The 16,287-nt window shown below is 37.8% G+C and overlaps 1 protein-coding gene across 13 annotated transcripts in view; it reads right to left on the minus strand.

Moving 5' to 3' along the window:
• The window catches only part of GPM6B (glycoprotein M6B), a 137,683-nt gene that overhangs the window by 22,927 nt on the left and 98,469 nt on the right, over positions 1-16,287 (minus strand). For 2 of the 13 annotated variants that reach the window (XM_043537849.1, XM_043537844.1), the window contains one exon: positions 6,388-6,507. The exons of 7 other annotated variants lie outside the window; for them this stretch is intronic. In XM_043537849.1, the coding sequence (XP_043393784.1) occupies positions 6,388-6,507 (120 nt within the window). Of the gene's footprint in view, positions 1-6,387; positions 6,508-15,153; positions 15,743-16,287 lie in introns of those variants that run through there. 4 more of the 13 variants (XM_037900515.2, XM_037900519.2, XM_027822594.3 and 1 more) reach the window with 4 other exon arrangements.

A 16,287-nucleotide genomic window follows, 5' to 3' on the forward strand; every position in this document is an offset into this window, starting at 1 on the left:
TGCTATTGCAGCCTTTCTAGCTGCTACTTTTCAAGCTTAAAAGGAACCAACTCATAATAAGGACTAACTACTTCGGAGAACCAACACGGTTTAGTTCAGTGGTGTCCAACCTTCTCAGCCTGAGCATCAGACATATTATTTCAAGAAGATCAAGGAGCCACAACAATACTTTGGGGAAGATTCTGCCCTGGCAGAGTGGTGTGTTAGAGGCAAATAGAGGACTCATAGTCCCTTGGAGACAATAGGTATAGGAACATAGGAATTGCCAGACTAGATCAGACTCAAGGTCCATCTAGTCCAGCATCCTGTCTCTGACTGTAGCCAGTACCAGATGCTTCAGAAGAAAGTGTAAGAACATTACAGTAGGTGGATGTAGAATAACCTGCCCTCCACATATTTCTGATTCTGATCTCTTATAGTTAGACTTGTACATTAAATCTCGTGCTCCAGGGTTTTCCTGTCAAAACGTTTGATATCATTAATGATGGTAACTCTGGATATTCTTGGTATTCATATAAATATCCAGTCTCTTTTTGAAACTTGCTTAAGTTCCTGGCCTTAGTGACTTCTTGTGGCAATGAGTTCCAGAGCCTAATTACACATTATATGAAAAAGTATTTTGTTTATGTGTTTTGAGTTTGCCACCTTGCAATTTCATTGAACATTCTCACGCTCCTGTATAATGAGACCATGAGAACAGAAGTTTCTGGCTACTCTATCCTGCACTGGGGCTGGGACAGAGAATCAGGGAGTCATCACTGATTGTTGGTACTCAATATGAGTAAAGGGTGTCAGAATCTGATCCTTAGGTTGTAAGCTCCATGAGGCAGAGACCCATCATTTCTTATTTGTCTGTAAGCCCCCATGTACACCTCTAGAGCTGTGTAAATAACTACAATAGTAATAACAATCAACTGCTAGATATAAAAGAATACACATCTAGATTGAGAGTTAAGACCACTGACTTTTTTTTCTAAAGTATCTTAGCGAGGAACCTAGAGAAATTGGGCCTTCTGCATACTCTTAACAACAGGGGTCTTACAGCCCCATTGCTACTGAACAGAGGTAATTGTTTGTTTCATTGCAGAAAGCAACAAATCTGCATTGGAGACAAAAACAACGATCTGATTAAGTCAAGATTTTGCTCTGCCCTTAATTTCAATGCAGCATGGTGAAGAAGAGTCTACAAAGAGAGCACTTTTTTTGAACCCCTGCTTTATCATCAGATTGCATTGGATTTATTCCAGAAATACTGTTTCTGATAGGGAAAAAGAATTCCCTCCACTGCAGGAATCACTCGATTAAATACTCTGGCCTGTATTATGCAGGGGTCAGACTGTCCCTGACCTAACGGTCCCCTTCTGGCCTTAAAAACCTATGAATCTATAGTGAAGACAAATGCACATTCTTCCAAATTAAATCAGTCTGATGCAGTTCCAGTTCTGTGAAATGGTCCTTCAGTTTATAAGTATTCAGAAGATGGCCTCTTTTAAGGCAATATGATCTATACAATATGAAACATGGATTCCATGTTTGTCACATGCATCAATTCTAAGCTGCTAATGATACATAACACCAAGCATAAAACTACTGTGACACATGAGACAATAGGACAAGAGCAGTTCTCTTGTTCCAGTTTGGTCAGCCTGAGATGAAGGTCCAACAATTTCATTTCTTGTCAACAGAAGAGACAGGAACTCTTTCCAGCCCATGAGACAATGCATTTCAAAGCAAGGCTGCACCACCTCTGAAGAGAAGGAAGTTGGTCAACTTGTGCTTTAAGAGAGGATTTACTTTGAACAGTCTTAACTGGGTCCACAAAGGTGGATATTTTCCCACTCATTTCTCTTACTATCGGTTATTTCTGAAAAATGCAACCTCCTATTAATCATTGCATCACTACAGTATTTTAAAAGATCTTCCTTGATAAAATTAGTCTGAGCTATGTTGCTATAACTTTGGCAGTAATTTCTCCTGCAGATTTGTTCCAGTACTTTGTAGCACAAATTTTTTCCAAGGACTCTTGTACGTGGAGGTGTTAATCTACATGCAGAATTCATTCACCTGAAATAACTCCACTGGCAAAAGTTATCAGTCTCAGTCCAACTCCGCACGAGGTTGCACACGAACAGCATACACAAAACCCAGGGTTTGCAATCAGTCTGCCATTTCATATTTTTTATTAAAATAGTCCCTCTTTCTAATCTCTCCCCTCAACCTGATCTCCACCCATCTCCTCATGCACACTAGTCATCTCTCAGTTTTAGGTCAGCCAAGCCAGCATCTTCTATCTAGACAACTCTGAGCCAAAAGGTGTAACAAATTAGACACAGGGCCAGACTTACAAAGGTATTTAGGCATCTAAAGAGGTAGACAGATACCCAGTGGGATTTACAAATGTGATCACGTGAGCTAGCACCTACCTCCCATTGACTTCTTAGGGGCCTTTGTAAATCTCACCCTGCATGAACTAGAGTTTCCTGGGTTTTCTTGTGAAAAAAAGAGAACAACTATTTTTAACAATGTTTGTGTTTCAATCGAAGGTTAGTTTCTTACCTGTAAAATTTGACTTTTGAATCTTAGATCCCCCAGTCTGGAAGTGGTAACTTACCTCACAATGCATCAATGCCAGCAGTATCCAATAGCAGAATAAGACTTTTAATCACACTGGATCTCAACCACAGCTACCAACCGCTTCTCCAGTTGATGCTTCCTTAACTTCAAGGAAGTAAACAAAAACAATCTCTCTCCCCAGTAAAAAGAAAAAGAGTACTTGTGGCACCTTAGAGACTAACAAACTTATTTGAGCATAAGCTTTCATGAGCTACAGCTCACTTCATTGGATGCATTAAGTGGAAAATACAGTGGGGAGATTTATATACACAGAGAACATGAAACAACGGGTGTTACCATACACACTGTAACACGAGTGAGCAGGTAAGGCTTGAATAAAGACTGGGAGTGGATCGGTCATTACACAAAGTAAAACTATTTCCCCATGTTTATTCCCCCTCCTCCCCCGCCCACTGTTCCTCAGACGTTCTTGTCAACTGCTGGAAACGGCCCACCTTGATTATCACTACAAAAGTTTCCCCTCCCCGCCCCTCCCCCCGCTCTCCTGCTGGTAATAGCTCACCTTACCTGCTCACTCGTGTTACAGTGTGTATGGTAACACCCATTGTTTCATGTTCTCTGTGTATATAAATCTCCCCACTGTATTTTCCACTTAATGCAGCCGATGAAGTGAGCTGTAGCTCATGAAAGCTTATGCTCAAAAAATTTTAGTCTCTAAGGTGCCACAAGTCCTCCTTTTCTTTTTGCGGATACAGACTAACACAGCTGCTACTCTGAAATCTCCCCAGTAACAATTCTACTTAAATATAATTTTTTTAAAAGGGGGGGGCACGGCGGGGAGAGAGATTTTCAGACCAGTGGATCTGAGATTCAGAAGCCAAATCCAGCTTTTCAGTATCAATCTGGAACTAAGGGGTCTTTAGAGAAATAGCTTATCTAAATACAGAATAAGAGGAAAGTGAACCACCACTATAAAGACCTTTGGCCAGTCGTAGCACCAACACAGGCGAAGGTGTGTGCATGGGCAGATGCTTTGCAAATTTCCCCCTGCTCATGAGACAGCTTGTATCCTTATGGAACGATCTTAAATCCTGATGGGAGGGTGCACCTTCTCGTGCCTTTATGCCTATTTAAAGTAGGCTCAAAAAAGCCCAGTATTTTTAGGAAGAAATCTAGGAAGAGAAAAACAACCATAAAACAAACAAAAACCCAATTCATCTGGAAGAATTTCCACAAGAATGTTCATTTTAAAACAAGGGTGCCAATCTTTAAACAAAGAGTTTTAAAGAAAGACGGACAATAAAGTAGCATTTAATTGATTAAAGATCCAAGCAGATAGTTGCTTATGTAGAGATCTAGTGAAAAAAGCAAAATATCAAAAGGAAAACAAAAAGTTTGGTCTCCTAACACCACCTATTACTGACACTGAAAGAGGAGATAAGGAAGGTTGCCCTAGGAAGAAACTGTACATGTTAGTAGAGTTGGGAGTGTTTTCCAGTGTACTATTCAGTGCAATCCAAAAAAAGAGATTCCTGTACCAGCTCTGAAATGAAAAACATCCATTGTTCTGATTATGTTCCTCTTTCAAGGGAAGTAGCAGCATTTCATTGTGACTAAATAATCATTAGCACAGAGACTGGTATCCTTGTTCCAGCCTTTTTCAGCGTAGTTGGTCTGTTACTATTCTCAGTTTTCTACTGCACAGCACATCTGGAGAGATTCAGGTTTCTTTACATCAGAGCAATCAGAAACTGAGTTTCCCACATTAAAATGTCATTTTCAGCCTCTGGTTTGTTCAGGTTACGCCCAGGACCTCTTGCACCTTCAACTCTTCATTGAAAAGCCCCAGAAATGTCCTAGCACTCCCAAACTCAACGCTTATGTTTGTATTTTAGCAAGCCTCCTAATTCAACCAGTGTCCATGGACAGACCTCAGCTTCTGGATGGCATTGATCATTGGTTCTTGAAGCAGATTTCCTTTAACGATGTAGTCTGACAGCTACCAGTGTAATAAGGATTTTGCTCTGAAGTAGTTGAGTAAAGATTTACAGAATTTTTTGGCTACTTCTTCTAAAGTATAGAGACAAATGACCTGTAGATGCATTAGCTTCGTAAAAGATGGCTAAGATAAGCATTGAACTTGTGAATCATGATCTTTGCCTCTAATATTCTTCAACGTTTGATGTGAAAAAACATCCAGATGAAAAAATCTCTCTGATGGAAACAAGGCCTTCTTTAAATTTAGTACCAGTATATAAAACAGATTGATCACATTTGTAATGAACGCTGGGCTTGTGACAAAGAAAAGGAGCTTTTAGTAGCCACATCATCTGTAGAACACATCAGAGATCACCACATCTCAGAGACTTTGCAATCACAAACAAATGTCTTGAGCCACTTCAGATCTAGAACTAGACAGAACTTGCCCACTTTCTGGTGCTATAAAGCACTACGGATAAATCTGCTGAAGTCTAGCTAAACCATTAATGGTCCATAATGTTTTTTAAATGATTCCGTACATAGAATTGTCACCTTGAACATAGGTAGAAGATTTCTGTATGGATTTAGCCATTGGTTCCCCTTTGGGACTTTGGACAACAGTCCTCATCAGATATTCTTCTATATACCTGGCCATTCCGAATCCATTCTCTCTGAATCTGGGTAGCAGGCTCACAACTAAGACTCCAGCAAGAAAAAGGTCAGTCTGATGACTCTAAGACTCAGACATTAGCTGAAGTGGAGATCTGAAAAGGTACCTCAGAATATTGCCAGCCCACTGTATTTTAAATTCTGTTTGGGATGTTATGCAACGGTACTGTTTCTACTTTTAGGAAATATAATGAAGAGCCATTAACAATGCAAAGTATTATTACCAGTACCAAGTTCTCCCTCTACCCTCCATAGCTGAGCAGAATACACCTGATCAACCAAATAATACATCTGACTAATTTCGCAATATTTTTGAATATACAATTTGACAATAAAAATATTCACCCATTTCTAGCATACAGACTAAGGCTACCATGGAAAGAGCATTTTAAGGTCTAAAGAACCAGGCCATCGGGTTATATAAGGGAAGGGGCTAAGTGGAAAACTTGGTGAATGTTCTCCAAATGTAGCGCTCAAATCTCTGAACTGGATTAAATAGATCAGCTTCATCCAGGGAAGATGCTGGTTGGGCAAAATAATCTTACATGTTGTTTGACCTGAGACACTTCAAAGGTAATTTTCAAAAAGTGAGCTGAGTGCTCACCCTCTGAAAATCAGGCCTCCATTTTAGTGACTCAAGTTGGGCACCCAAAATCTGACACATGCAGAATCACTAATCACTTTGGAAAATCTTGGCCTCAGTCTTTCTTTAAAAGATGAGATACACACACAATTGTTGCTGGAAAATGAGCTATTAGGTGAAATACTGTTCAAAGAAGCACTTGATAGGAGACCCACTGCATTATGTATTGGTCTGTCTTTGGACATGGAAGCCAACTGATGGACTATAAATTATATCATCATCAGTTTCTTACCGGGTTTGCATACACAGCAATACTATCCTGCCTTGGCTGTGAACAGTTTTGAAATGATTGCTGGCAATACAGTTAACAAAAGGACATCAATAAATTGCAAGCTACTGCCTTTCCAACACTCACAGATTAAAATTAAAGTTTATTTCAAGCAATCATGAGAAAAATCAGACTCCTAACTGACTAAGAAACATAGAAAAACATTTTTGAAAAGGTTACAGCTACTGCAAATCATGTTTGTGCTACCGTATTTGAACTCTCCATTTAGATTTCACCCCAACTCTTTATTTACCTTGAATCCCCAAAGGACTAATATTGCCTCTCAATGCTGGCACATGATGGTACTGGTGTGGCCTTGAACTCCTGTACATCCAGTGGTACCTGCCAATTTCCATTTCTGGTCTGGTGATCACTGCCAATTTTAGGTGGTAAAACGTCAGTGTCTCCAGCAAAAAAAAAAATTTGTTCAATACTTTTATTCATTTAATTTTAAAATTAAGTGGAGAGTCCAGAAAAATATGCTGAGGTTTAATAACTGAAATATAACCTATTTGTACCAACGAAGAGGAGGAAAATCAACAGAATATGCTGTTAAAGTTATGAGCTAAAGACCATTAGTGACACAAGAATGTTTAAAACTCCTCTAGGTTCTTGAATGAACATAAATACATATTAAAACATTCTAGTCTGTTGTGGTCTCTGATCATCAAAACTCACTTACCCTACACCAACCCCCTTCTCTTTTCTGGCAAGCAGTCCCTTCTCTAAGAGATAGGGCAGAAAGGGAAACAGAATTGTGGGAAACCAAATATCTATTTTTAAAGTATCCTAAACCCAACAGAATTAGATAATTACCACCAGATGTAGAGAGAGAGACACAAACACAGATCTGTCCAGTGACGCAAAGTTAACTTCTTAAAACAAATAGATGAGAAAAGCTGCTCTCATCCTGGTGCAATTTTTGACCAGCTCTGTTGATTTCAGCAGCGTTACTCCAGTTTTACAATGAACGTGTGAGGAGAATTTGACCCATTACTGTTCTCTCCCCCCCCGGACCTTTCTCAATTGTTGGGAAATTTCTGTAGTGTCACATCATTTCCAGTCATATGTAATGGTCTGTAATTTGTTGGGAGAATACTTCAAAGCTTTACTGCTCCTGAGCATTATGGAAAGAGGCTATTGGCAAAACAACATCAAATTGCTTTTGGATCAACATTTTTTCACTTTGCCTGCTTATGAGTTGCCAGGCTGCCAATTAGGGTGACCAGATGTCCTGATTTTATAGGGACAGTCCCGATTTTGGGGTCTTTTTCTTATATAGGTTCCTATTACCCCCCACCCCGTCCCGATTTTTCACATTTGCTGTCTGGTCACCCGACTGTCAATGCAAGATGGATCATTTCTTAAAATACACTGGAAGTTCCACTTTGTAGTAGCTACATGAACAAGTAACTCTCATCTTTGTCCAAAATAAATCTTATTTAGCAGCATTTCAGCAGGTGGATGAGATATAGCTTAGGACATTACAAACAATTACTTTCCAAGTAGGTCAGAGAAGCAGGTTGCTAGAAAGATAAGGTACCACAAATTTTTAGTCTAAAAACAGAAGTATATGGTGTGATTCTCCTCTCACACTGTTTTTATACAGGTGTAACTCCACTAACTTCAGTACAGTTCCACGAATGTAAATCAGGAGTGAGAGAAGAATCTGGTCCTATGAGTCCAGTCATCTGTATCTAGGAAGATGGGAAACAAGAAACTATATACACATTGTATTAATGAATAATCTGTTGGTAGTATTACTACCTGATGCAAAAGAAAGAGTCCTTGGAAGCAATACCAAGTTAACATCAGTGGATTCTTTAATGAATGCTTAGTAATTTATTTCCTCTTGATCATTTTCTTCTTTTTGTAATTTGTGCCAACAGCTTTATATATAGCCCATATGTTTCATGAAAGAAGTTATTCTGCTTTTTCATATATTCTGTTCTTCTACTTGGGGAAACCTTCCCCATTCCCCCCCTCAAAAAAAACCCAACCAAACAAACAAAAAAACCAAACAGAAGTTCGACAGCCTACATATTCAATTACTTTTCAAATGTTTTCTAGTGCATCTTCCGAAAATGATTATGTATCCAAAGGCGACTCCTGCAACGACTTCCTCTTCTCCTGTTGCTCATTCAGTAATGATCCTGTTTACGCAATCACAATAGATGCCATAGTAATTGGATGCAATATCAAAAATAGAGAATGAGGGCAGAACGCACTTGCTGATACTGTATAGTACTATTCATTGTTTCTCATATAATTGCCTTCCTCAAACATGCAATGTTCAGTTATTATTGTTTGCCATTTCTCTAATGTACATAAAACCACTATTTTTTTTTTAAATAAAAAGATTACTAATTACTTTTTGGAGAAGAAAATGATATAAAATTAGAATGTGGTTTAAGAGAAAGCATTTTTCATCATAAAAGAGAACTCACATTCAAATACATACTTTTAAAACATTTAAGATGCCAGAATACTAATATAATACTAATATAAACTCATATAAATAAAAATAAATGGAAAGGCTTTTATCTTGTCAAACGTGAGGTCAGAGTTCTGGAGTTCCCTTACTCTACCACAGATGCCAGTTGGATCACTAATTCTTGCTGGAGAAATACTGAACCCTAAAATCATGAGCTGGCAGGTAAGTATAAGGACTGACTTTTAAACATCCTCTTAATTTATTTTTAATAGCAATGGTCAAAACTTTCCCTTTATTTTATTTTTTTAATGAAAAGGCATTTTTGGAAACTAAAATGTTCCTGGAAATTTTGAAACTTTCTGGTTTTATGACAAAGCCTAAGAATTTGTAACTGAAATATTTCTAAACTTCTAGGAAAAAGTCCAAAATTTGTTATTTCTTTTCATCGAAAGTATTTTCGTAAGAAATCCCACAGACTTTAGTGTGAGCAATGACGGCCTCCATAAATTATGGCAGAACTAGGCCTTAACTCTCCATGTTTTGTTCATGATTTAGTATATTAAATAGCACTGAATATTTATTTCAAAAGTATTTCAGTTCACTTTTAACGGAGAAAATTATAATTCAGTGGAAGTTGCACTTTTAGGATTACTTTAGGTTACTGTTTCGGTACAATGATTAGCTATAGCTGGATATCCTTTTTAGAATTTGTATGTCATTTCTGAACATTTATTTACATAGTTTATGTATCATGTCGCACAAATAATAGCTACAGGTGTTCTAATTTACAATTCACACAACTATATACATCTATGGTAGTTACTGGGGTCAAACTCTACATTTCTTTGTTGTTTATACATCAGTGAAAGAACCATCTGTGGTCTTCTAATAAAAAATGCGTGTGAGAGATGGGGTGGATGTGCGTGGGGGAGGGTTAAAATGGGCCATGTAGTCTTGATATGGAATAATTAATCACAGAAAATGTAATCTGATCGTTATTTCCTAAAGGAGATTATGAAGAGTCTCCTCAAGGGAAGTGGTGAAAACTCCATCCAACAATTAGCCAGTGACTATAATATCGGGAGCAAGACTAGCCAGGTAACGGGAAGGATTAAGGATTACTGTAGATGACATAGTTGGTCCTTTTCCATGTTTACTCTGATTCCATGACAATGCTCTATATGGTGCCATATCGTGCCTATTGTGCATGTACAGTGCAATCTGGAAATCTTTCTGGTTTTACCATATTCTGTATCACATATGTGTAAGTCTTCCTTCACATGATCATTTAGGCAAACTACTGGGGATACACTCTTTTTAAGATATTCACTTTTTAGTCAGAAACCAAATCCTACTAATTAAAACCTGAATCACTAGGTTTGACATGTTATTATCCCTATCATATATAACGGCCAAGATTTTCTAGGCTAGACTCCAAAATGTTTCACTTCTAGATTTATAGTTAGGCACTTCTATTTAACTGGCATTGTTCAGGAGGAATGAGCACCAGCAAATCCCACTGAAGTCAAAGAGAACTAGAGCAGCTCAGCACCTTTGAAATATGGATTTGGGAGCCTAACAATTGAGGCCTAGCTTTGAAAACTTTGGCTAATAAGTATAATTTGTATAAGAAGAAGATGGGTTATTGTGTTATTCAAACAACCTAAAAAGAAAAAGCATCTCTTCTTTGATGGGCTTCTGCACATTCCCACTTGCGGTGCCTTGATCCTACACATGGGAATATGCAAAGGCTCATCTTGAAAAATTTAAATTACAGGTGAGTAATCTTCACTTCTTCTTCGAGTGAGCTTGGCATATTCCCATTTGTGGGATCAAGGTACCTGAGCCACAATCTTCATATCCATCAAGTCACTAAATGCCTAATGTTTATACAATCAAGGGCTTCCCTCAAAATGAAATTAACCTTTAACATTAAGAAGTCAATTATACTTATTGTATGCAGTAGTATAGCCGTGTCAGTCCCAGGATATTAGAAGACAAAGGTGGGTGAGGTGATATCTGTTATTGAACCAACTTCTATTGGTGAGAGAAACAAGATTTCAAGCTTACACCACTCTGTAACAATAGGAACTTGATTTGTGTTAACACACCATAAATATTGAACAAGAAAAGACCCTAACCATTCATCTCCATTTATTGGATAAACAGAAGTTGGTCGAATAAAAGATACTACCTCACCCACCTTATCTCTCTAATGATACTTAATTGTTTTGGTTTTAAACTACACACATTTTGCAAATTCACACTTTTTAAAAAGTTGGTATAAAAACGTTATAAAAATTGACATGTAATTGTATTGTTTTAGGCTAATATATAATCATGAACAACAAAACTCTTTGTTTGAAATCTCTCACAACAATTCCTAATTATGAACTCAATTTTCACTGATTAAGTGCTCCCTTCTAACCTACAATCAACATGAATTTCCAGCACAACTGCTCAGATTTTTCCATCTACTTTTATAATACAGTATATACAAGTGGAGCTTTTTATGCATTAGTCTAATATAATAAAACTATTTCTCAGGAGTTGCTTTTTACCAGACCTTCATGCCTAATTTATTACGGTTATTCACAGCAATTTTTTGGCACTTTTACAACTTAAGAGTAATATTTTTCACTGTTGCATGAAAAAAGCAAACTTCTTGTCTCTCTTAATATGTATCTGGATGTATTCTCCTCCACTGCTGATACAAAACGGCATTTCATTTTGCCCATTTATTCCAGCTCAGTGAATCTACCTACCTAGTCCTCACGTTTTGATTTAATTTAATGCCTACAAGATAAACTGTGTCATTTGTAATAATTTGTAAACCCTCATCTTTAAGTGCATCCAGTCTGTTCTGTAGCTCTGTAAAATATCTGCTCAACATTTACATGAGCTCTGCTCATGGTGTTTCTCTCTGATAAGAGCTGCGGATATGTAGACTAAGCAATACTCTGTGAACAAGGGCGTTGTTCAGCTTCCAATTAAAAAATCAGGGCAGCCGTCATCCTTGTCTATCTTGAGAGAAATAGCTCTGTGAAGGATGTTGCAAATCCAACAGCTGGACTATGTATCATTGCCTGAAGGGGGAATACTTTTATGATTTAATATGAACCCTGAATTAATTTACTTGCAATTTTCGAATGTATGCGTAACGTAAGAAAGATGTAATTTGCACAGTCATTCCCAAATAACTAAATATTTTTAAACACTTTGGGGCAGATCCTCAGCTGGTGTAAATTGTTGTAGCTGCACTAAAGTCAATGGAACTATTGCTGTTTACACCAGCTAAGCATCTGCCGCATTATATTTACCATAGTTTGAGAAAGCATGTGAATTGCACGTATGCCATAGCAAGTTGCATACATGTGTAGATACTGTAAGTAAACTGCACCTTCACTTGTTGTCCTGCACTGTTATACAATGTTATTGTGCAACGTTTTCTACAGAGGCAAGGGTGGCTGAAGTATACTATATGCTATACTGTCCTCTCTTATCTCACTGGGGTGCTGATTCTACATAAGTTAAAGTTAATAAATGTTTGTATTGCTATTGTTTTTGTAAATGCACTTTGAGATCCTTTGATTTAAAAATCCATAGAAATTTAGACCATCATTAATAGTGAAAACGGACATTCTTCCTACTGTGTTATATCCACTTCAAATTAAACGTTTGTTTTCTCCACAGTTTGTATGTATGCACATGATACTGTACATGAACTTGGAGATCTAAATGGAGATGAATGGTTAGGATCTTTTCTTATTCAATATTTATGGTGTGTTAACACAATCACAGTTCCTATTGTTAAAGAGCAATAAGAAATAAAAAACCCCAGCATGTCTGGCTTATTTTATTTAATTTAAGTTGGCAATTTATTTCTGAAAGTAAGGTTTTATAAAAAAAAATTGTGATATTTTAAAAGAAAACACTGAAGGGTATTCACATGCTCAAAAGATCTCAGAATCTAATAGCTCCAGTTTTCGGCACTGGAGTAAATGGCAAGATATTCCAAAAGGCTCAGTTCCTATTTAGGCACCTACATGAAATTGCAGGATTTTCAAGAGTGCCCAGCAACGTTCTCAGCACAGTTGCCAATTTTCACATGGTAAATAGGCACCCCGACTTTCACAATAAGCCAAAACTCAAGCTAATCCCATTTCAAAACCAGGCCAAAACAAGCCAATCCCTAAGAACCCCAACACTCTATGTGACTAGATCCCCCCGGTGTGCAGTCTGGGACTATGGTGGGCCTGCTGTGCACCCCTGACACTCTCTCCTCCCCCCCTTGTCCTTGCTTGCCCCTTGACCATGCTTGCCAGGAGCCGATCAAAAAAAAAGAAGAAAAAAAAAAAGAAGCAACAAGCTACAAGCCAAACAAGCAACTCACAAGCCAATTTAGCCAAAAACAAGCTCAATTTCTGTGTTTTTTCCCCACAGGTTTGGCATGTCTGGTTCTCGGTGTGAGCTACCCCAAGTGCTGGGCTCTGATGAAAATCCTGCCTCTTCATTTAGGTGCCTAAATAGCGGCCGAACCCTTCTGACAATCTGGCCCAAAAATCTCAAAACAAAACTCAATGCCCTTCCTCACTGAGTACTTGTAGAAAGGAATAGGCAAATTAATCTGGAGGATTATTTTATTTCATTGTTTAAATTAAGAAGAGGCAACCAGTTCTATTCTTCATATTTTATTGCCATGCATAGTATACTGTTTGAATTTATGAAAGGCAATGTTGAACTGAATGAAGATACAACTTCACAGTGTCTGTAAGGCTGTATGTTACTTTCATAAATGATGAAGTAGGCAAGAATAACAAAGTCATAAAAATACTAAATGCATTTAAATATCATGTTCACTGTGTCAAACTAGATACAGGAAAGCCAGAAAACAGTGGTAAAATTAAGGTTCCAAGTCCCTTCTGCTTGCCCCTTTATGAAAACAAGAGAGTCTGTCATTCGTCATGCATATCAGCCTTAACTTTGATAACTTGTTTAAAATAATGAACATTCTCTACATGCTGTGTTTGGGGATTTAGGCAAGGATGAAAATCATCATCTAATCATTAATGGGTCTGCAAGGGACGTTATTTGTGATGTACAATATATGGAAAACTTTTTTAGAGTTGGTAAATATTATATATACTTAGACTATTTAAAATATATATTATTTACCTGGTGGAAAGGAAAACTTTAGAACTTTTAAAAATTATCTAAATGACTGAGATGACTCTTTTAATCAAAGTATTTAGGATTTATACTTTGTACATTAATATGCATTCAAAATTGCCAGTGAAGTTGGTTGCTGCCCATGCTTGTTAATGGCTTTCAAAGTTTAATCTCTTGGCATTGTAACTCTTTTTTGGAAAATCCCTAGGGGATTATGTTTTTCTATGGTCTAATCACTTGCCAAATTTCATTTTGTTGAAATTGATGCTGGTTTTGAATTAGACAGACTAGAAAAGAAAAACAAAACTTCAAACCAGGGAAACAAAATATTTTTCAAACTCTTGTATCAAAGGTTTTCACTATGTATATAATTAAATGCTTGTTTATATGAAAAGCCCCTAAAATCTAGTGATATAAATTAGCTATTATATCAACTGGTTCAACTGCTAAGAAATAATACACGCAACAGGTTCCTGAGGAGATCTCATTATCTAGGTATTGTCAGGAGTTCATAAGAAAAAATTTAAGATAATTTTTGTTAGAGCGGTTTCACTCAGCAGAATTTATTGTACCTCTTTGTACAATAGCCTGCTATACTGAATGACATGAATTATATGGCAGTCTGATTCCAAAATGTAACAGTCCTTCAGTGGTGGAATTTATCCTGTGAAGTGCTGGACTTTAGATCAATCAATCAATCACCTGGAGCACTCAGATTAAATTAAGTCTCTCTCCTACCACACTGCCATTTTCTTATCTCAGAATTTTAATACATTTGGAACTCTTCTCCCCATCAAGGAGCAATTCTGGATGACACACACACACACACGCTGGGACTTCAATGTTGCTTCACTCAGTGCACTATTCTCCTTTTTCCTACCATAGGGAAACAAAAGTCTATGGAGTAAAATGTAGAAGATGAAAAGGAATTAGTCTGCTATCTGGCACCAATCTACTGCATCAAGGCAGCTAGGGATGTCATTCTAAACAGGCAGAAAGCTACATGTTCCTGCAACCTAGGTCTCCCACACTGCATTGCCCAACACTAAAGCACTGCTACATGACTAGTCTCAGTGAAAATTTCTGATTATGGCTCTCAGGACCCTACACACATTTTCTCTCTAAACTAATTTACCAAAACTAATCAAAGAAGGAGCAATAACAAGGCTTCTTTTGCAAAAACACACCATTTTAATGGGGTTGGAGAAGGTTCACAGCGAGAACATATACAGAGGGAAAGATTCCTGCTCTATTAATTTGCTGTCAAGCCTTACAGGGAAAAAAACCCTGAAAGCTAGAAAGATGCAATAATGATTGTTTAAGAGCTGTTCTAAAAAGAGTGACAAAAACGGTCTAACCTCTTTAAGTACCCTCAATGAAAAGATTTAAACAGGCTATTGTTAGACCTCTGGGTACCTTTTTTCTCTTGGCTTTGTTCTGTATTTTCCTCTGCTGCAGTTTCCATGGCTGGCTTCATACCATCCACCAAAAATGCTTTCTCCCCCCTCCTCCCAGCAAAATCTTTTTCTCTTCTTTCTTTCTTACTCCCTTCTGTCTCTTATTTACAGCAGCAGTGATTGAGTGGCTCTGTTCTTCACTACAGTAGATTACAGTCCTTTCCAAAATGCAAAAAGTCTTGTCAGCTTCAATTTCGCTCTGCTTACTGGTCCATAAAGATTTGTGCCAGGAAACACTCAGCCATACGTCACCAAGGACCCCAGTTACAAATAGCCATTCTGTGTCCGATTGTGTCCCAACTTCTATGTAGCTGGGATTGGAAGAATCGGCTAACCACCCTTTCTCCTTGCTTGCTCTCTTTCCCCTTCCCTCTCTTTCTCCAGAGGCTCCCAATGAATGTTAATCAATTCTCTCAGCAAAGAATGGATTTGTGACATCAGAAGTGGGGATGCATATGAGAATGAAAGAAGCCCCCTCCTGTCGCATGACTCAGCTATGAAACTAGCTCCCCTATTGCTGTCTCTAAGGAGAGTCATCACACAATCACAAGGCTCTCTTTCCCATGGGACCCTATTATTATGCTTCACATTTTGATTTATTCCATATGCCCTCTGCTCTTGCAGAGAACATAAACACAATGTGCACACCGCCTCCAGTTTATCTTCTGCTGACTTTAAGAAGCAAGTAAGGTTTGGCTCTCATACAGCACAAACCAAAGGAAAACAAACAATTGTGTATGGATGTATCTGTGTCCACATAACATACACAGACAGCTTAAAGCAGAATTTAAAATCCTTTCCTTCTCTGGCTAGCAAAGATCACAATACAAATGTGAACACAAACGAACAGAAGTACAATGTAATAGTTTTTAAAATAAAACTGGGTAAAAGCAAGCATACAGTCCATAATTTTCAAATGGGTGCCTAACGTGAGGCCCTGATTCAGGGGAGCAACCCTTTTCAGGGAAGAAGTTAAGCATGTGTTTAAGCGCCGTCCTGAAAAGAGATGGACCTGAGTGATTTTAAAGTGCTTCTCTGAATCTTAGGCAATTAAAGATGAGAATTAAAGTACATCCACAGAGATAATGGACGT

Source organism: Chelonia mydas, chromosome 1 (genome assembly GCF_015237465.2).
Source record: "Chelonia mydas isolate rCheMyd1 chromosome 1, rCheMyd1.pri.v2, whole genome shotgun sequence".
Taxonomy (NCBI): Eukaryota; Metazoa; Chordata; order Testudines; family Cheloniidae; genus Chelonia; species Chelonia mydas.